This window comes from Pseudopipra pipra, chromosome 2 (genome assembly GCF_036250125.1).
Source record: "Pseudopipra pipra isolate bDixPip1 chromosome 2, bDixPip1.hap1, whole genome shotgun sequence".
Taxonomy (NCBI): domain Eukaryota; kingdom Metazoa; phylum Chordata; class Aves; order Passeriformes; family Pipridae; genus Pseudopipra; species Pseudopipra pipra.
Genome location: NC_087550.1, coordinates 21,078,924 through 21,099,125, shown reverse-complemented (window position 1 = coordinate 21,099,125; position 20,202 = coordinate 21,078,924). Strand labels below are relative to the sequence as shown.

Genomic DNA, 20,202 nt, shown 5'->3' with positions numbered 1-20,202 from the left:
GTAAGGAACGTGCGCGGCAGAGCGTTAGCGTTGTCCTGCCCGGGGTTCCTCATGGGCGCTACCAGGTGGTTTTTAGCCCCGGCGAACAGGGTTCTCTGTGTAAATCTCGTGGATTTCGCCCCGAGTACAGCCTGGGGCACATCACAGACTGTGGGGGAAGGCGCTTAATAATCAAACCTACGTACGGCAGAGCTTTGTGAAAACCGAAAGCGCTCAGATGTTCCTGCCTCGGGCGCTGAGAGGCTCGCCCCGGCCCGTCCCCTCCCGCCGCACCGCCCCCCTCCCGTGCCAGGCTTCCGCGCCGTACGGCCCGCGCCCTCGCTTCCCGGCAGGACGGGGGAGGCGGGGACAGCAGCTGGGAAGGGGACAGGCTCGGGAAGGAGTGGCGTCGGGAGAGGAAAACTCCTCCCGAGCGCGCTTTACGGCCGGGCGGCGGGGCACGTCAACAGCGATGGCGGAAGGGGAAGAGACGCCGCCGCCGAGCAGCTGGTGAGTTACGGGGGTGTCGGTGCCTCTCTCCCGCTCCTCTCTTCTCCGCGGCGGGGCCGAGGGGCAGGAGGGGAGAGGGGCTGAAATCGTCCCCTCCCGCCGCCGCTTCCCCCTCGGGACCCGCCGCTCTCGGTGTGTGAGGGGGTCGCGGTGGGAGCCCCGAGCAGACGCCGCCGGCCGGCTCCGGGGTCCCGGGAGAGGAAGGGCCCCGTCCACACACGGGAGAGACACTGAACAAGGGCCTTGGGCCGTGCCCAGCCCGGGGCGAAGCGGTCGCTCCGGTTTAAAATGACAGCTTTAATAAGCTCTAGGAACTGCTCCAGGAGTCTGCCTGGAGTGGAGTTGCTTTGTTCAGTTCAGCTTCCCCTTTCGCTGCGTGCCTGCTCTCAAGCACAGGTGACAACTGTAGGTCCCTGCCTTGTTTTCTGAATGATTTTGCTCGCCACCCTCATTTAGTGCAGCTATTACTTATAATGGATTTTACATTGAACCTCTAGGACAAGAATAGAGACTATTTCTGGAGCGTGTATAGGATCATTTTGATGGTAACATGATGCGATTTTAGTATTTGTTGTATGCGTATTCACTTGAGATTGCTGAGGCTTAAACAAACATTGTGTTTAAACACTGAAGCTATTCTTACTGCACCCAGCATCTCCATTCATGGCATCTTCACTTGTTTTTGTCTTTGTGCTTCTGCATTGCCTGTGATTTCTCTCTGTGGCTCTGTGCCACAGCTGTTCTTTGTCCTTTTCGCGCACACGCTTCTCAAACAATTACTTTACAGACCTGCTTTTTATGATCACTTCAAATCTGATGTTTTCGCTTTTAGGTTTTATTTGATGTGGCGGATTCCAAGTGTCTTGCAAACTATGCTTAGCCTTCTTTGTGTGTAGTTATCTTACTGTAGAGGAGCCAGAAGACACATGCAGGTGTAGCTGGAATCTGTTCTTTGTCTAGCTTGGTTCTACAAGTACAGCTCTTGGATAAAACAACTTACTGTCATTTACTAGAAATTGAAAATCAGTTGGAGTAGTTTTTTAGTTTTTTTTTCTAGTTATAGAATCAGAACTAAAGAAGCTCTATAAAGTACTGTGTTGCATAAGCATTATTTCTAAGTACAGACTTGACTGTTTAATCACGTAATTACAAAGCTGATGACGGACTCATTGACAGTGCAGTCTTGACACTTTGAAATATAACCCTTGACATTGAATAAGAACCATGTTGAAATATCTCTGAAAGAAATACTTCAAACCTCTTTCATTACTAATGTTGAAAGAATATTGCTGTGTCCCAGATCACAACAATGAGGATAAGGACGTGTGTGGTCTCCAGACATATTTCGAGGCACAGCCTACATTGCTGATATTCTCACTGCCAGCCTCAAAACTATGATAAATTTGATATGCTGGTACTACCAGAAAAGACAAACTTGAAGGCATTTGTTAGATTTTTTAAGTGTTTATGGGAACAATTCAAGAGGTTTATGCTTAAATGCTACATTAATATTTGAGAATACATCTTGTTACTAGAGCTGTATGCTGTGAATAATATAAAGTTGTAATCCCCATTTAGAAACTTCACACAGCTTTTTGGTTTTGTTATGTTTTTTTTAAAACAAGTTTCAGTGAAATATTTTCTTTTTCATTTATTGATTTAAACTGTTGTGTTGTCTTCATATCTTAGTGCTGTGAACAGTTGTTGTTTTTCTAAGTAGAATGTGTATCTTGTGAAAGAGCTATTTGATGTAAATTACTACTTTATTGTATTTTGAAGTATATAGGATTTCAAGTTAAAAAAACAAAAACAAAACGGTACTTGTGTGTGTTTGAGCTCTGCTGGGAGAAAAACTGACAGTGCTGATTCCATATCCTCTTCACTTCCTTAGGAGTGATTAAAAGGCAGATATAATTTTGTGTTCAGAGACTGTGACAGCACCTTTAGTGTGTAGAATCTGGATGTGCTTACTAACACAAAATGCCCTTTATGTTTTTCCTGTGTTAACTTGACATGCAGTGCTGATATAAGTGATTTGGAAGGCAGAAGGGGGAAAAATGTAAGAAACTAATTATGATTTAAAGCCCTCAAAATCTGTACTGAGTGCTTGGTGTTTTGTTCAACAAAAACGAGGGCAATTTGCCACTGTACAATACAATTAAAAAAAACCCAAACAACATCGCCACCATGACAGACTTTGAAAGATGAAATTGTCAGGTTTTATTTCAATATATAAAGGAAGTTTATCAAAAGTTTTGATTTAAAAATGAACAAAAACAACTTTTTTCCTAATGATTAATGCTCAAGCTTCGGGGAGCTTGATGAAGTAGTAATTTTTTATTGTAAGATCTATACTTTGATAGTTAAGACCTGAACTAATTAAATATGACTGTAGCCACAGATGGAATTGTTCCTGTGCATTCAACTTTGCATTGGAATAATCCATTTTACAGGTCCAAAAATACACTCCAACTGTTTAAGACAACAGGATGACAAATCTGGTTCACATATACCTTTTCCATGCTCAGAATCTGGCTTATTAGTGCTTGAAGCCATGATATTTCTTCTGAAAGCACACAAACAAAAAAATTCCTTTCCAGTCAAGCAGAAAACTGACATACTTGAGGAAAAAAATAGAAGTAAAAATGTCAGGGAATTGTTTTACTCCAAAATTCCGTTGGGGAAAAAAAAGAAGATTCGAGGGTGTTCTGAATACAATGGATATTTTGAAGTAAATGTGAGGGATTGATTTTTGTTTGTTTACTTTCAATAGAGAACAAGCACTCATTAATTTCAGAGTAATATAGCTTTTGCTGAAGCTTTTTCCCAGTAGTCAGGAAAATCGTAAATTAAAAGTAGAAACCAGAGTGAACAGATTTTTAAAAGCATAAAACTGATCGTAGCATTCTTAATACTACATGTAGTTTATTGGTCACTTCCTATTATCTTTTCCCCGATGTTCACATCCCCACATTTTTAATCCCTCTATTAGTTTTTATAAGCATTGCCGAGAACCTCAGTCACAATATAAATAGTACCTAAAAAAACCCAAGAAGTGGGTTAATCTGAATTCCCAGCAGTTGATCAATTTTCCATGCCTTCAGCTTTCTCTCCCATCTTAAGTGTTTTAGTTAAAAAAAGCCCCGTTACTATCTGTGAACGTAGTTAGCTATTGATTGTAATATGTCACCAGACTGACAGGAATTTCAGAGATCCTTCTGCAAGTATGGAAATTTGCTCCAGATATACTAATAGGAGCATTGTGCATTGTGACATTTAGAACAGTGTGTCATGTGGGAATTAACCTTTCAGGCCATGGCTTGGAATAGGCCAGAATTCTACACATCTAACCAAGATTTTGAATAGCATCTAGAAACAGGCAGTGAAGCCATGGTAGAGCAGAAAGTACAGATGTTCAGATCTGGGGGAATTTGCCAATAAGGAGAAGTGCTGCATTCTTTTTAAAGTAAGTTTAATAATTGTCCATGTGAATAGAAGACTTCCTAGCTGATCCTCACTCAGGAAAGACAAGGATCCAGATTGCAAGCAGTTTACTGGAGTATTTATAGAACAACACTGACTGAAATAAGGTAAACCACAGCCGGTGGACATGTGTTAAAGCACCGAAATCACTTTCATACTTAGTACTTTGCAAGTTAGTCTGAAGAAAATATTAATTAAAAAAGAATTTCCTCAGTCTTTGAAAATTCCTTACTTCCAGGCTGTGAGCAATCTTGGGAGTTGATGGAGGAAAAGAGTAGCTAATTGAGTCACAATAGAACAATGCATTTTTTTTCCCCTGCTGTTTTTTCATTTAACTCCATGTTGATAATGCATCACATCTCTTCTTGTGGCAGATGGACATGTTTTTTAAGGTGAAGTAGTAAAACTAGCATTTGCCTGTCATCCTTATGGTGTACAAAGTGGGGGTGACAGTACTTGGAAGAAGTTTTTGCAAATGGTAATATATTATCAAGCAGCAGAAGCACACATTTGCAGATAACATGTTGAAGTTGATATTAACACATGCACAGCTTTCTAAGCTATGAATATTGGCTACTAGTAACTGGTAGAATTAGGACTTGTGGGTCTGTGAAACATTCTTTGCTGGGTGATTTTATAATTAGTGTAGATGTGCTTTTAAGTGTTTTCCTTGGGTGACATAGAAACCAAGTTTAAGTATTGCAGTTTAAGACCTTTCTAGCTGAAGTGGAATTTGCATGCATCTGTTGCATTCATTTCCACATGCATACCTGTTTAATACTTGGACAGTATTTGCAGCAACTAGTTGTATTTTGTGTGCTGTAATTCATGGCCTGTTGCTCTCCAGTCTGTCGTATCTAGTGTTCACAGAAATGTGCAATATGTCTAAGAGCCGATGTGTAACTTCTGTTAAAGTTAGATCATTATAGAGTTCATGAACTTCTGCTGAGGGCTAGGATGTCTCTTTGTGTAAATGTCCTAGAAATACTTGATTTTTTTATTTGGGGTTAACTGATTCATTAGTTTAACTTTTCTAGTGTTAGTCATTACATATACAATTGGACAACAGGATAGGTGATGGAAGTGCAAGTGTACTTGGATATTCCCCTCCCTCTCCATCTCTGTCTCGGGAAGGGGATCATCAGCCCATGCAACCTGTAGTCCTACAAGAGTGCTTTGGGATTTTATTTTTTTTTTAAATACTAAAAATGTGAGAAAATAAGGCAAGTCAGTCTCTTTGTAAACTGTGCTTTCTTTCATCCAAAGTTGCAAAATTACTCGAAGGAAGCAGACAGTTAGTTGTACCCCAGTGTATATTTGAAATGTGATTTAAAGTGCTACCAAAAAATACTCCCAAAGAAGCTGGGTGATACAGTGCAAGGAAAATGTTTACTCTTCAAACTTGTAAATACTTCGGGAAGTCTATGAGTAAGTCTAGCTTGTTGTTTATTGCTAAGTGTCTGCATACCTTCTTACAGGTTTGAGATTTTAATCTGTTTATCCAAAAGGGTGATATTTAGAAAGTCAGAAGTATGCGTTTTAAGTTTTCAGAGGACCAAACTTGTGAACCTTTATATCAAGGAGTCAGTTGTGGATAAATGCAAATTAAAGAAGTAGCTGAGAGTTCAACAGCTGACATTCTTTTTCTGTGGGTATTTGAATTGACTACATAGTACGTAAGGTGGAGTAACTGAGAATTACACTGATAACACTTTAACATCTGTTACTCCATGTGTGTATAAATAGATGTGTTATTCACAAGGAATGCATCTTTGCACTTGAATATCTGTCCTGGATAAAGTTGTGTTTTATGTTTTTCTCTGGCTGTAAACCTCCTGGCTGTGTGTTTAAGTTGTCAGGTATATGAAGGAAAGCCTTTCCTAAGGCATATGTCAGAGCTAGAAGAGTTAAGAGGATGTAGAAAGGGAGAAGTTTTGCCTATGGGACCTATGTATCACTGCCATTGCTGTTTTTCCAGTGAACCTGGTGTTTTGCCACTGCTGTGCTACATGATATTGAAATTCCTGAAATCATCAGATGTGGTTCTCTCATTATTGACAGCATGGAAACATTGAAACAGTCTGCAGAAGCTATCAGAGAGATTGTAAAGTAATAATTTCTGAATGCATACCTTCTTATCTGTAATGCTTGTGAACTTTTGTTGTCTTACTATGGCAACTGTCATTACTCTTCGACTGTCTTGTGTATTTTGCTACTCTCTACACTATTATTAATATTTTTATCTGTTTTAGTTCAGTCTTGTGCGTATGTCCACACTTAGAATGCTGGAACTTGATTGTTAAATAAATCTGAGTTTGACTAAAAGCTCCTCTCCCATTTCAGGGAAAGATGAGGTTAAAAACTGGCTGTTCTAAACCTTTGAAACAAGTGTTCTGTTTTCTAGGTCATCTAATACTTTATTTAAAAATAACTCCACCATCTAATGTAGGTGTAATGTTTGCTTTGTGCGTGCGTGAAAATATGCTGAAATGGAAAGTTGCTGAAAGTTGTAAACTGCAACTAAATTTGCGTTTCTCTGATACATCTTGCAACATTTGTCACTTAGAGAAAACAAAAAAGCAGACTTTTTCTTCTTGTATGTAAATTGAATGGAATTAGAAGTTGAACAAGCAGCCTTAAAAATAAAGGAATAAATAACACTTTGCAAGTATTTATTTTTAGTAATTGCCAAGTTGTCTTATGTCTTTACCTATGTGTGGGATTTGCCTGACAGTAGCCTTCAGTCTAAATCTATTTAATAATAAACATTGAAAAAAATTGTGTAATTGATTTTTAACATTACGTGTCATTATTTTAGGATAAAGGATCTTGCAGACGCTCTAGAAGAAGGAGGCTGTGATCTTGAAACTGTGAGAAACATCATTCAAGGAAGGCAATTACCTGCTGATCTGAGGGCCAAAGTCTGGAAGGTGAATATGAGCTTAAATTAAGAAGCAGGAAATACTTGATGTTGTATTTCATTTGAGCCAAGCGAGTTAATTACCAGTCATCTCTGCAGAGATGTACTGCTGGAATTTTAATATGCATGTATGTTGATTCAGTTTTAGAATAGTTCTATTTAGTTAAATTACTGAGTTCAGTCATTGGGTAACTACAAAAAGACACTAAAATGTTTAGAGGGCTTTCTGTTTTTGTTTTCAGATTGCACTTAATGTTGTAGGAAAGGGAGACAGCCTCGCATCCTGGGATGGCTCCTTAGACCTACCTGAACAGACTATAATTCATAAGGATTGCCAAGAGCTAATTGGTAAGTTCAAGTACATTTAGATCACCTGTGTGAAAGTTTCTGCATTCTCAGTTGTCTTAGGACTTTGTTGTTTGAATTAAATAACCTGAATGATGTTTACATTCAGGAAGCTTTGAGGAGGAAGGTGAGACAGCAGAAAAAAATCAGTAAGAAATTGTAAGAGAACAGTAGAATCTTACCTGTACTCTGACCTTGGCATGGGTGACATCATGGAAGTTTAAACTATTAGCTTGATAGTTTGCATGGTCAGAAACCTTCATGAGTTGAAAAAATCGTCATTGCTTTCCAAGCTCCAGTTTTTAAAGCACACATTCTTTGTATAGTGTCCTTCAAGTTTTTAATTGTGTAGTGACTGGTTCTTAATCTGAAAAACTGGTGTAGCACCAAAATGCATATAACATTTAAGGGAAGAAATTTATTACACATTTCGGAGTTCAAAGGCTATTTTACAGAAAAATATTTTTTAATAGTGTTTCCAGAGAAAATGAAAGGTTGTGTTTGTGAAAGCAAGATGCTGCCAGGACACAGGCAATAATACTCCAGTGTGTCTGTAAGGAGCTGCCACAGCATATGTTTGGCAGCTCGTCACAAAAATGGCCAAATCCCTGACACCATGAAACAGCATTAATATCAGTGATCAGTTGATGCAGTCAGTGCCAACTCATCATAAATTAGGATACTTCTTAATGACATCCATAAAAGAATCTTCTGTTGTATAACCTGTCATACTTTTATTTGTTCTTGCATGGTTGAAAGTTAAGGCAGAGAACGGAGATGCTGCAGTTCCACACTTTATAGCTCTAGAATCTAGCAGGGCTTATTTTCCTTCTCTCTCTGTCCTGTAAAGAAAGGAATGAGAGTGGAATTTCCACTGTGTTGTTTAATCACAGGATCTTTTCAGGGTGATGGCAAAACTTCCCAATTAGTACTCATTATTTTCCTGAGGGGTAGAGGAAAGGAATTCCCAAATATTGACTGGCTTTGATGAGAAACTATTAAAGACTTCTGTAATAAAAAATATCATTAAGAGTAATGAGATTCACAGGCTTCTTGTAACTGAGGAAGAAGGATGTTTGCTGGAAATTTAATGCCACTGTATTAATGTAGTGTGTAGGTATCTCTTTCCTCCATCCTGGACATAAAAAAATGTGATTTATAAGTCTGTAAGCCTAGCTGATCTCAGACTTCTGATTTGGATAAATCTGCATATCAGTCGACTTTTGAGGAATTAAAGGTGTGCATTGTGGGTTGATCTGTGTTGAAATTCAAATGAATTTGTTGTAGAGTTGAGCATAAGTTGTGTGCTGAGCACATAAAATAGGAATAGAAGAGGGGAATTCTATGCATTAAAAGAATCTACATCTTTGTTTCATATAGATCCTGGAAAACCCAAACTTCTTTCATCCTGTTGTTGTGGTATTTGAATGATACTTAAATGCCTTATCCTACTGGGGTTATAAAATCACTTGTATTTTGATACCTTTTTGAATACCTTTCTGTAAGCATTTAATCCAAACTGCCAGTCTTTTGTTTGTCTGTTTTTGTTACCATTTTCCCCTGAGCAGTCCTTATTGGTGCAATTGTGCTATGAAATAATCTCGTTCACTTTCTTCAAAAAGCCATCAATACAGTTTATATTTCTGTACCTCTTTCAGACCAGCTGTCGGTGCCAGAAGAGGAGAAGTCAGTATTAATTTTGGATATTGAGTCTGTTATTACATTTTACTGTAAATCCCGCAATGTTAAATACAGTTCCTGCCTCGGCTGGATACACCTCCTCAAACCTCTGGTGCACCTTCATTTGCCCCGCAGTGATTTGTACAACTGTTTTTATGCTATCATGAATAAATTCATCCCAAGGTAAGACTCTTTCTTTTGCCACTGTGCTATTTTCATTGGCACCAGGAGTAGTTTCTGAAAGGATGTGCACGTTGGGTTTGGTTAAAGTAGCAAAGTGGTCAGATGCCATCATGTGTTAATAAACTGAACCATCTTCTGGTACCTGTTGGCCTGAAATCCAGGAGGTGGTTGAATTGGTTTAAGATGTAAAGAATTAGCACGTGACTGACGTAGGCTCGAGGTGCCTTTTAATGAACAACTGCCATATAATGCAATATCAGAAATACTTATTTATGAACTAGTTCACATATGTTATGGGAAAGTGTTTTTCCCATTTTTGGTATCTAAAATACTTCTATCTCCATAACCATTAATTCGTAAGCACTAATTAAGTCTCAAAACCTCTTTAGAAGTAGTTGACATTTTCCCTATAATCTGCTGAGTTGTGACTGACATGACTATTTTAAGTTGCTAGATATTTTTATTTGTAATAAAAAATATTAAGTGGGAGGGTTTCATGCTTTTATGTAGGTGATCTCCTTAAAACAAGTTTTTATTTCTGTTGGAATAACACCATGACACTCCAACAAGGCTGTAGTGTCTTCTGATTAAGGCCTTGTGAAATAAATGTATGGATAGTCTGTAATTAAAGATCTTAGTCTGGTTCCCTGGAGAGGAGACTCCAGCCCAGCTGATGGATGTGTGCCATAGTATGAGAAGTGCACGTTTGGTGTTGTGGCAGGAGGCATTTACCAGTCCTGTCACTTGACTCAGCTTGTGTCCAGTTCTCGTCTGAGATGCTGTTGGGCTCTGGGCTCTGTGCGGTGGCAGTGGCGTTATGGTCACCTAACTCAGGGGCTTGCAGACTATCTGCTGCTTGAGTTTCTCTGTAGAAATCTAGGTGGTGTTTCAATGAGGTATAAACTGTCTCCTCTGACCTTTTCTCTTCAATGGGAGAATTTGAAAGACATAGAAAGGTAACTTATAGGAGACCTGCAAACCTCTGCTTGGGTCAGTTTGGTCTTCGTTTGACGTTTGACTGCTGGACCATGATTAGTATTTGATGAAAGTGATGGTTTTAACTTCTTGCTGGTTTTGATTTTTAAATCATATACTTTTTACTCATATTTTTCTAACTGTAATGAAAGATTTATTGGGAATTTAATCTAACAAAATATTGAATTACTTATATTTTTAAATTAGAATTATTCTAAAATTCTATTATTCTGTTAACAACGTTGGTACCATGCTTGTCTTGTTTTGATATTTAAATCTGGTTTAAATACTTCTGTATTGTATGATCTGTCAAGTGTTGGCAGTATTTCATTCTTTCTGCTGCCTTCTTAATATATGGGGTTTTCAGTGTTGGTTTTGTTTTGGTTTAACTCTTGAGGCAGGTTGACTTCATGCTCAGTGCCTGTGAATTAAAAGAACAATGAACAGGAAATTACACAATCAGAGATAAAGAATTGCTACTGTAAGTCTGAAAACTGCAGTATTACAGAGGAGTTTATGACTATTTTCACTGCTACCTTTTAGGGATTGTTTTATGAAGGGAAGACCATTTCATCTATTTAGACTCCTTCTCCAATACCATGAGCCTGAACTCTGCTCCTTTCTTGATACCAAGAAGATGACTCCAGACTCATATGCACTCAACTGGGTAATAAAGTGAAAGTAGGGAAACATAATGAAAAATAAATTTCTGTTGAAACTTCAGTACATGTTGCCAGTTTGTGCAAGAGTAGTACAAGCAAATAGAACTGCATATATTGAAATAAATTGCATGTTTTAGTTTAATGTGGGCTTTTTGTCTTCACTTGTTTAACATAAGATATGAGGTCTTGTTAACATCACATTTTTGGTGTTCTGGATATTAATTGAGCCACAGATGTTAGGAACTTCTTGGAATAAGTGAGAATGAGAGCAGCTGACATACTCAAAAAGTAAGAAGACCCAATATTACTTTTGATAGAGGGCAGCTATATGCTTGTAGATATGGATATACATCAGTCTGATGTGTCTTTTAAAGTCCAAATACGAATTGTTTTAAAACCTCCATGCTATATTTATGATATATTTATGTCTGTTACAATTTAGGCACATATATTTTACAGCTCTTGAAGCATTAGTCATTTCCTGTTCAAAACTACCTCAAGCTGGGTGTAGTTGTAAGGATGCTTACCTCAATCATTTTTCTGTAAAGCTTGTGTAGCAGGACTACAACATAAAGCAGAATTTTCGTGTTTCAGTGCTACTACAAAATCATGATGGCTGTGCTTGCACATGCAAAGTCTGTAATTTAATAAAGAAGACTTTGACACATGAACTCTTCTAGGCTGTTCTTTCATACCCATTGCCTTTGTCAATTTTTTTTCAACTCTGAACTTTCAGTCAAAGAAGACTGAAATGAATTATTAAACTGTGAGGTCTGTATTTGCTGGGGTTTTTTTTAAGGCTGCTTCCAATTTTCTTATAAAAATGTGTCCAGGAAGAATTTTGATATGCTCAGAATCTGCCTTTTGCCAGTTATGAGCCTTCAAAAGAGGTATCAGGTCTTTTTTATTTTTTTTTTTACTACTCAATCTCCATTTTTAATAGAATTTTCCTTAGTAAATAAAAAGTTCTTTGAAGTTGTTTATTAAAATTTTAGTGCTTAATTAGGAGAAAAGAAAAATCTTCCCTCTGAAGGGTGGTGGGGAAGTGAGATAGGTGTAGCTGCCAGTATTCAGTGCCATGCTTTCTGGTGTACAATTTCAGCAAAAAGTCTTAAGCCTCATTTTATATTATGATATTACAGTAAAATTCCTTGTTTCATCTGTGAAAATTCTTATTCTATATAGAGATATTGTTACTATGAAGAAATATATGAGCAACATACAGAGACCTGTCACCTGTCATTATCTTATTGTTCACTAAGTCAGAATTGAATAGATCTTATCTTTTGCTAAGAAATTATACTAGGAAATGTTGAAATATTCCATGAAAGTGTTTAAAAACAGAGACTGAGCTTTTGAAAGCTGTGGCTCTGTTGATACAGAATTTGCATGCACCAGCAAGTTCTGTAAGACCCCAGTGAAGTCAGCTGGTATGCATTTGAGTTAGGTGTGATTGCAAATATTATCTGACACATATGAAAAGAAGTTCCTGCCTTTTATCCTCTTTGAATTTTTGCATATCAGAGAGGATGTATTTTCAAGTGGGAACATGGGAACAGGCAAAGAGTTTCTTAAATGGTAATGAAAATTTCCTGTTGCTTGCAAATGTTTAATTAGTCGCAAAGCATCTTAATGTAATGTTAAGTAAGTGATGTTGTTAAACTAATGTTGCAACCATGTTCAATTAGCTCAATTCTACTGTGAAAAATAAAAATAATTATGTTTGCAGGATCCTTTCAAAGTCCTAATTGCTATGCTATTTGAGTAAATATATTCTCCTATGAATTTCTTGTTGGTGTAATTGATATTTAGCAGTGTCTATGAGCTAAACAGTATTCCAGCTTGATTGTGTTGTCTGTGGTTGAATTGACAACACTGACAGTGTACAGCCAACTTTGCCTTCCCACGAGGTGTCTTTGTTCACAGATAATCTGTAGTGTTATGCACTGTTTCCATAAAAATTGGGTTTGAGGGTAGAACTATCCTTCAGTGCACAGTGCAGACAGATGTTTTACCATAATTTGGCTGGGTTTATTTTGTTAGATATCTCAGTTAAAAATGTTATCGTGATAAGATTGTTCCTGGTTATTGCTTTTTCTCACATTATTTTCCAAATTTTTTAGCTTGGAAGCCTCTTCTCATATTACTGTTCAGCTGAAGTCACTCAGGCAATATGGGATGGATATCTACAACAAGCAGATCCATTCTTTATTTATTTCTTAATGTTGATCATCCTTGTCAATGCAAAGTAAGTGTATAGTTAATTTGGAATATTCTTTGCTGACACTGTTTTAATTCAGGTTTGTTTCATTTTGGTTTTACTGACTTAATCTGTGCCTGTGACTTTACTGTTTTCAGAGACGTTATCTTAGCACAAGAATCAGATAAAGAAGAAATGATAAGTAAGTACTGCTCTTACATAACTGCTAGTGAAATATTTACCATATACTGTAATTCCCATTTATTATTATTTTTAATTACTGAATAACTGAATGATTTATTTCCATGTGACTTTTCTCATTAATCCCTCACCCATTAATTCCTTTCTTAACTGTTCTTTGCTGCATCATATTTGCCCTCAACATTCTCTCCTTGTGTTTCCTCTTAGTAGTCCCACACCTAGTTTTATACTTCAGTTTGAAGTATTTGAAACAATTATTGTGTTTCTAAGCCCAAAGCAGCAGTTTTCAAATCCTTCTTTAAATCTACTGCACTCGTTGTATTTTCTGGATTATTATCTTCATATGCACTTGATTTGAGCCTATTTCATTGTTCTTGTCTTACCCTCTTCTGTTTTTATAGAAAATACCCTACATTTCTAGTGAGCATATTTCATCTGCCTTTGTATTTTTTCACATACATAATACAATATAATTGTAGTAGTTAAAAATGAGAGTGCTTGGAATTTTTCATCTTCACCATTTACTGTAGAACTACACTCTTGTATCACCCTGGACATATAACAGGAAGACTGTCTTGGTCAGACCTTTTTAAAAAAAGTAGTTGACCTAGAATTACAACTGAAAACTAAAATTATGTAGAAGAATGTGTTAAAAATTAGTTGGCGTAGAAGGTTTGAACTTTTAGCAAAAAGCATAAGTTTCCTATGGATAAGGAGTATTTCTTCTCTTTCCATCTAGAGAGTGGATCAATATTAATGTTGAATCAATAAACTAGCTTACGTTATGCCTTATTAAAAATAAGTGTTCTTACTATTTGAAAATATGTGTGTTGCTTCATTTCTATGTCTGAAACAGTGTTGCACTTATGTTGTTTGTCTGTCTCAGAATTCTTAGAAACTTCACCAGCCAATCTTGATTTAGAGGATATAGAAGATCTCTTCTCTTTGGCACAATATTACTGTAGCAAAACTCCAGCTTCTTTCAGGAAGGTAATAACAGTAATCTTGAAATTCTCTTCTTTTTGGTGGCTGTTTAAGCACTCATTAACTTTAAATGTTTCATTGCAGTTTTTTTAAACAATTTTTTCATGTTGTTACTCTGATGGTCGTTACTGTTAGGATCTTTGTAAGATAAGAAGGTTAAGTGAAACATCTTGGAGAGAAGCTTCCCTGCAATATTCTTACTTCCTGACTGATGACCTTGTTTTGCAAACCAGTTTCTTGTAAGAAGTCATGAAGTTTCTTGTAAGAAGTCATATTGACACAACTGCAGTGTAGTAGACTGCAGCACAGTCCTGGCTGTACTTGTGATAGCAAAGAGGAAAGGGTTGCTTACTAGAGATAAAGCTGTTATCACCTGCACTGTTTTTGCAGCTCTTCCTTACTCGAGATATCTGACTTCACTGAATGAAATTAAATATTTGATAGCCATTGCCTTTGGCTTGTATGTACTTTCTCTGATCCTTGTAGACAGGTATGTGAGATTTTTTTGAGGGACAAACCAAAACAAACAACCAAGAGACAAATACCAGAGGCACTTCATCATGTTGGTGTGGTCAAAATGGTGAACAAGCATGTTTTTAATGGAAGTTCAGGCCCTGACATGATTTTCAGTTTCAGTTAATCAAAAATATGATTACTATGTGGATAGGATAAGCATGTGTCAAGTTTAATGTTTGTGACTTAGTGGATATAGTTTTATTTTAAACTTTCACATCTAAAGACAATGGCTCCAGTTAACTTTTTTTTTTTTCTTGCCTTATTAGGACAACCACAGTCTTTTTGGCAGCAGCTTGCTGGGCCTCAAAGATGATGACACAGATTTGAGCCAAGCTCTCTGTCTAGCAGTTTCTGTGTCTGAGATTCTCCAAGCAAATCAGCAACAAGGAGTCAGTATACCAAATTAACCTTCACACCCCAACTTTATAGAAAAGGAAAAGAATCACTTACTACTGACAAATATTTTTAAATGCGAACAGCACAAATATATATTTGCTATTTCAGAAAAAAATGGTTTTGTCTTGAAGTTGTCTCCCTTGTAAAGGATCTGCTGACTTCAGTGCATTAGTGCTGTAGCAACTAGAGCTTAATACAGGTGATTTGAATCTGAGGAGTGTAAGCTTAAAGTAATATCTCACTAATTTGAATTTCCACATGTAGCCTACAGGAGAGAAAAATTTCAAACCCACTTCTCAGTACCTTTGAGTATGTTGTCTTTTGTCAATTAAAAGTTTAAATGAACAAATAAAATTGATTAATGCTATTTTGGTAGTAGTTAGTTGCAGACATTGTTAGATGCAGGGACTTGACTTTCATTGTTGAAGACCAATATATGGATCATAGTATAGTTAGATTACAGTGTTTCTTATTGACTACTGACTTTTTGTAGCAGTTTCCAGGGCCCAGTGTTGTCATTAATAGCTTGTTGGGGTTTTTTTCTAGTCCAAATACAGTTAAGCATCTCTTTATATCCTGTTTAAATCAGTGGGATATAAAACTCTCCTGTGCTGATTAGTAGTGGACTGTTGCATTGTCTTGTTGATGCGTGCCTTCGTACCAACTGCTTGTTCTCAGTAGAGGAGAGATAATTACACTGTGTATTGCACTTGGGTGATCCTTTCCCGTGCACAAGCTGATGCATTAATGGAAAGCCACTACTAGAATACTGCTGGTGGTCTGGTAACTGCAGAAGTTCAGGTTAATCAAAAGATTTTTCAACAGCTGTTAGCCCCTTCGAGCAGTTCCTGTAGTATTGGAATTAGTATTAAAATGTAATTGAATTATGTCAATAATTACACAATTTTAAAATTTTGTAACAGGCCAAATCCTTCTCTTTCAGGAAGGAGTAAGGTTCTTTGTAGTGGATTGTCGTCCTGCAGAGCAATACAATGCTGGCCATTTATCAACAGCCTTTCATTTAGACTCGGATTTGGTTCGTATGCTTTTTGTTTCTTCACTGATACTTGAGTCCTGAGAGAGAAGGAGAGAGAAATGTCTGTCTTGAAAATAAAGTATCCTTAGTGTAGGCTTTAGTCTGTGGACTCAGTGTCTAGCTATGTGATGAAGTTTCAAAAGTTAGCTTCTCTAAAGGAGATTGTAGAACCATCATTTTACCAAGAAGTTTAGTCCTTAATGACATTAGAATTTGGGATTCCAGGCTTCCTATTCTTTGGTTAGGACTGGAAACCCATACAGACTAAAGACTAGTCATTGCTTGGAGGAAAAATCTCTTTTTAGCATCATTTTCCAGTGAAAGGTGTCATGAATTTTAACAAGAAGCGTTTTTTTTCTCTGTCTTTTTTTTGTCTGTCAGTCCTACCACAGTCTGTTTTTAAGGAGCATATGTCTTGAAAAGGATTTGGTTGCTTCTTTAAAATTTTTGCAGTACAATATGAGAGGAAGTGCAATTATTTTGGGACTGAGGTGTACTATTGATTAATAACTTCAATAAAGATTTTGCTGCACTTTCCATTTGATTTTGAAGTCAGAACTGAACATTCAGTCATATTTTTCTCTGTTCTTTTTTCCCCTTCAACTGACTATAACAGTGTATTCTTCACTTTTAGATTAACCCTCATTTACTTTACTTTGCAGTCTATGGAATATGTATGGAATGTATATACCCCACAAAAGACTTTTATACCTTACTTAGTTAAGAAGTTCAGTCCTACATCTAGTATCTTTACCTCTCTAATTAAAAGTATGCATTATTCAGTATTATTTCCACAAATACAATTATACAGGAGGGAAAATGAGGCTGAGGGGAGACTTTAGCACACCCTATAACTATCTGAAAGGAGGTCATAGCAAGGTGGGTATCAGTCTCTTCTCCTAAGTAACAAGCAATACGACAAGAGGAAGTGGGTTCAGGTTTCCCCAGGGGAGACTTATGTTGAATACTAGGAAAAATTTCTTCACCAGAAAGGTTGTCAAGCATTGGAACAGGCTGCCCAGGGAAGAGATTGAGTCACCATCCCTGGAGGTGTTATAAAGACCTGTAAACGTGGTACTTGGGGACGTGGCTTAGTAGGGGAGAGTTGACAGTGTCAGAGTATGTGCAAAGTACACAAAATTTACTGTAAGGACAGACAGCAGGGAAAGAAAGCTCTTTGGAATCCATCTCATTTATAGATAGATAGAGAAAGTAGTGAGGTTATAAAGCAGCCACATTTGGCTCTAGGAAGACCCCAGTTAATGTTCAACTTGACTTACTGATGGCTGAGTTATGTGTTTATGACTGAACTTCATCATTTAATCCACTGTAAAGGCTAGATAATGAGAATCCCTCCTCCTCCCCTCCCCTCCCCAGTCCAGTTACAGGTCAGAATTTCCTTATGAATTCCCCACAAATGCAGGTTAAAATTTAACCTGAATTGAGAAAGTCTTTGTTTCTCCATCTCTTTCTTATAGCAACTCATGTTTTTGCATCATAGTAGGCCTTCAGGAGACCACAGCCTCAATTTTTTGAGAGTACAAAGAATCACAGATATCTCCTTGTACTCCCAATGGTAATTTTTTTCCCAATTCTTGATAAATAAATGAGAAAAAGCTTAGTGGGGAGACAAGAAGAGAACCTTTCAGGCACCTAGAAATCCTACGCATTTTAAAAGGTTTCAACTGTGTAAAGTTTGAGCGTGTTGTGTTTAAGCATATGTAAATGTAGAAACCAGTCCCACTGCTGTATTACCAAATGAATGCAACATGAAAGTTGCAAAGACTCCTTCCTCTCTTATTTGATGCCTGCAAAAATAAACTAACAGATGTTAGTTGTGTTTCTTTCCTGGGGAGAACAAGGTGGAGTGAGGAAGAAAAGGACCATTCTCAGTGTTCTTTACGGAACATGAGGTTCCAGTCAGGTGGTCTCGTGTTTGTGTGACTTGTACAGTTCTTTTGTTGCCTTGTTTGTGCTCAACAAATAATAACCATTCTCAAAGTTTGTTTCTTTTCACAACTCATGTTACAGTATGTTGGTGTTAAACAGCAGTTTCTGTTTGTTCGCTCCACAGATGCTTCAAAACCCATCAGAATTTGCACAGTCTGTAAAATCCCTTTTAGAAGCACAAAAACAATCTATTGAGTCTGGCTCCATAGCTGGTGGGGAACATCTGTGCTTCATGGGAAGTGGCAGGGAAGAAGAAGATATGTACATGAACATGGTGTTAGCACACTTCCTACAGGTACAACTAAACTGCTGTTGATTTTAATAGCTGAGATAAAATGTGTCTGTGTATCATTGATAATAAATGACAAAACATTTTCCCCTTAACTGTTTTCTACATTACTCAAGTTTACAGTTTTTATTAAACAAACTAACCCATGTTTCATTACCATACTTGTAGACTTACTCCACAGATTTTTGTTTTAACCAAAATTGTCTTTTCTGTTGCAGAAAAATAAGGAGTACGTAAGCATTGCCAAAGGAGGATTTATGGGTAAGCTTATTAATAATTAACTTTGGCTTGAGAAAACTTGCTATCTTGTCGTTGTTGATATTTTTGTGAGGCTTTTCCTAAAAATCATCTAAATGAGTAGCAAATAGGTCTCATTTGTCAGGTTTTTGTTTTGTTAAGCGAACACTGTGCACTTGCACATTTGTGGTTACACAAATTTCTGAATGGAGAAAAATTAAAGCAAGAAATGGGGAAATTCCCTCTTTCTTCTAAGTTATCATTCTTGATGTTTTAGCCCCTATAGATTGCAGACTCTATGAAGAGTTCATACTTCTGCAGTTTATGTTGCTGGAAATCATCAGGCTTTACAGCAGTGGAGAGATCTGTGCTACAATATGAGTATAGAGGCATTACTAGTCAATACATGCAGTGTCATAAGAGCTGTCTTCAAGATCAGAGCAGTGATTTATTTTTAGTTGCTGCTGTTTACTTTACTAAAATAAAGATTATCCTTATGCCTTTGTACTAGTGAAAGAAAAACCAAGAATTATTATAGTGGTATCTGAATTAATCTGTTTTATTAAATCATGTGGAGAAAAATTGTTACCCATTAGTCTCAGGTATATACAATATTTTCATCAACACATGAAATCCAGTGTAATTTTGAATGTTTTTGATGGCCCTTTAACAGCTCTCCAGCAGCACTTAGCAGATATCAATGTGGAAGGACCAGAAAGTGGATATGGCCACTGGATTGCTAGTACCTCAGGCTCAAGAAATGGCATAAACTCTGTTGATGTAAGTGAATTTTAAGCCCAAGTGGTATAGTGGGGTGGAAGCCCCAGGTGTACTGAACTTTTTCTTCATTTTCCTCATTCTGTGCTGTAAAATGCCTTACTGCAAGTCATGACTGTTTACAGTTGTATGTTTAATTTCAAACTGTATTCACTGTCTAATCAGAGGTAACCTAAACATTTTTATTCTCTCGATGGGAAGAGCTTGTAGAAAAGAACTTGCTTGCAGTCATTCTCTGGCAGAATACATGTAATACATAACTCTTTTCCTGTCTGTTGTTCACTCAGTGAATAAATTACTGTAACGTGGCATACAATTTCATGGCAAAGCTCAAAATTTTATCTTTTCTGCAGCTGATATGTTATGCATAAAATTTGGCTTTTAATTTGGATGAAATATGTCATTAATAGGATTCCTTCCTCTAGATTTACATAGCAGAGTGCTCAGTAATATGGTTTGTCAAGCTTGCTTTATTGGATCATCTTTACTTCAGATACATGTCATTGCTGTTATTTGACGGAACTCTAAAGAAATACTTAATTCTGTAATTAATGTTCTGCTGAGTAGCAAAAAGTAGATTACTATCTTGTAGTCTGTTTCCTTTCTTAATAAACTAAGAGATGAAATAACATTATTTTTATATGATTAATCCTGAGAGGAGTTACTTTTACAGGGTGATGCTCCTAATGGTTCAGGTGATGGAAAAGGAGTTAAGTCCCTGGTGAATAAAATGACGGTTGCTTTGAAGACTAAATCTGTGAACATGAAAGAAAAAGTTATTAGTTTTATTGAAAATACATCTACTCCAGTGGACAGGTACGTCATTTATATCTCACCGTGAATTAGCCATGAGGAGGAATGACTTCCCATTCCATATGG

At 37.1% G+C, this 20,202-nt stretch overlaps 1 protein-coding gene across 3 annotated transcripts in view; it reads left to right on the top strand.

Moving 5' to 3' along the window:
* Nucleotides 1–332: 332 nt before the first annotated feature.
* TBC1D23 (TBC1 domain family member 23) overlaps nt 333–20,202 on the top strand; it is a 30,358-nt gene continuing 10,488 nt past the window's right edge. Inside the window, exons 1-14 of one of the 3 annotated variants that reach the window (XM_064644279.1) lie at nt 333–489; nt 6,791–6,902; nt 7,135–7,240; nt 8,896–9,100; nt 10,619–10,742; nt 12,861–12,985; nt 13,096–13,139; nt 14,025–14,128; nt 14,905–15,027; nt 15,978–16,070; nt 18,145–18,315; nt 18,528–18,570; nt 19,220–19,326; nt 19,997–20,139. In XM_064644279.1, coding sequence (XP_064500349.1) covers nt 452–489; nt 6,791–6,902; nt 7,135–7,240; nt 8,896–9,100; nt 10,619–10,742; nt 12,861–12,985; nt 13,096–13,139; nt 14,025–14,128; nt 14,905–15,027; nt 15,978–16,070; nt 18,145–18,315; nt 18,528–18,570; nt 19,220–19,326; nt 19,997–20,139 — 1,538 coding nt within the window. In that variant the 5' untranslated portion in view covers nt 333–451. Of the gene's footprint in view, nt 490–5,984; nt 6,082–6,790; nt 6,903–7,134; nt 7,241–8,895; nt 9,101–10,618; nt 10,743–12,860; nt 12,986–13,095; nt 13,140–14,024; nt 14,129–14,904; nt 15,028–15,977; nt 16,071–18,144; nt 18,316–18,527; nt 18,571–19,219; nt 19,327–19,996; nt 20,140–20,202 lie in introns of those variants that run through there. The other 2 variants (XM_064644280.1, XM_064644281.1) reach the window with 2 other exon arrangements.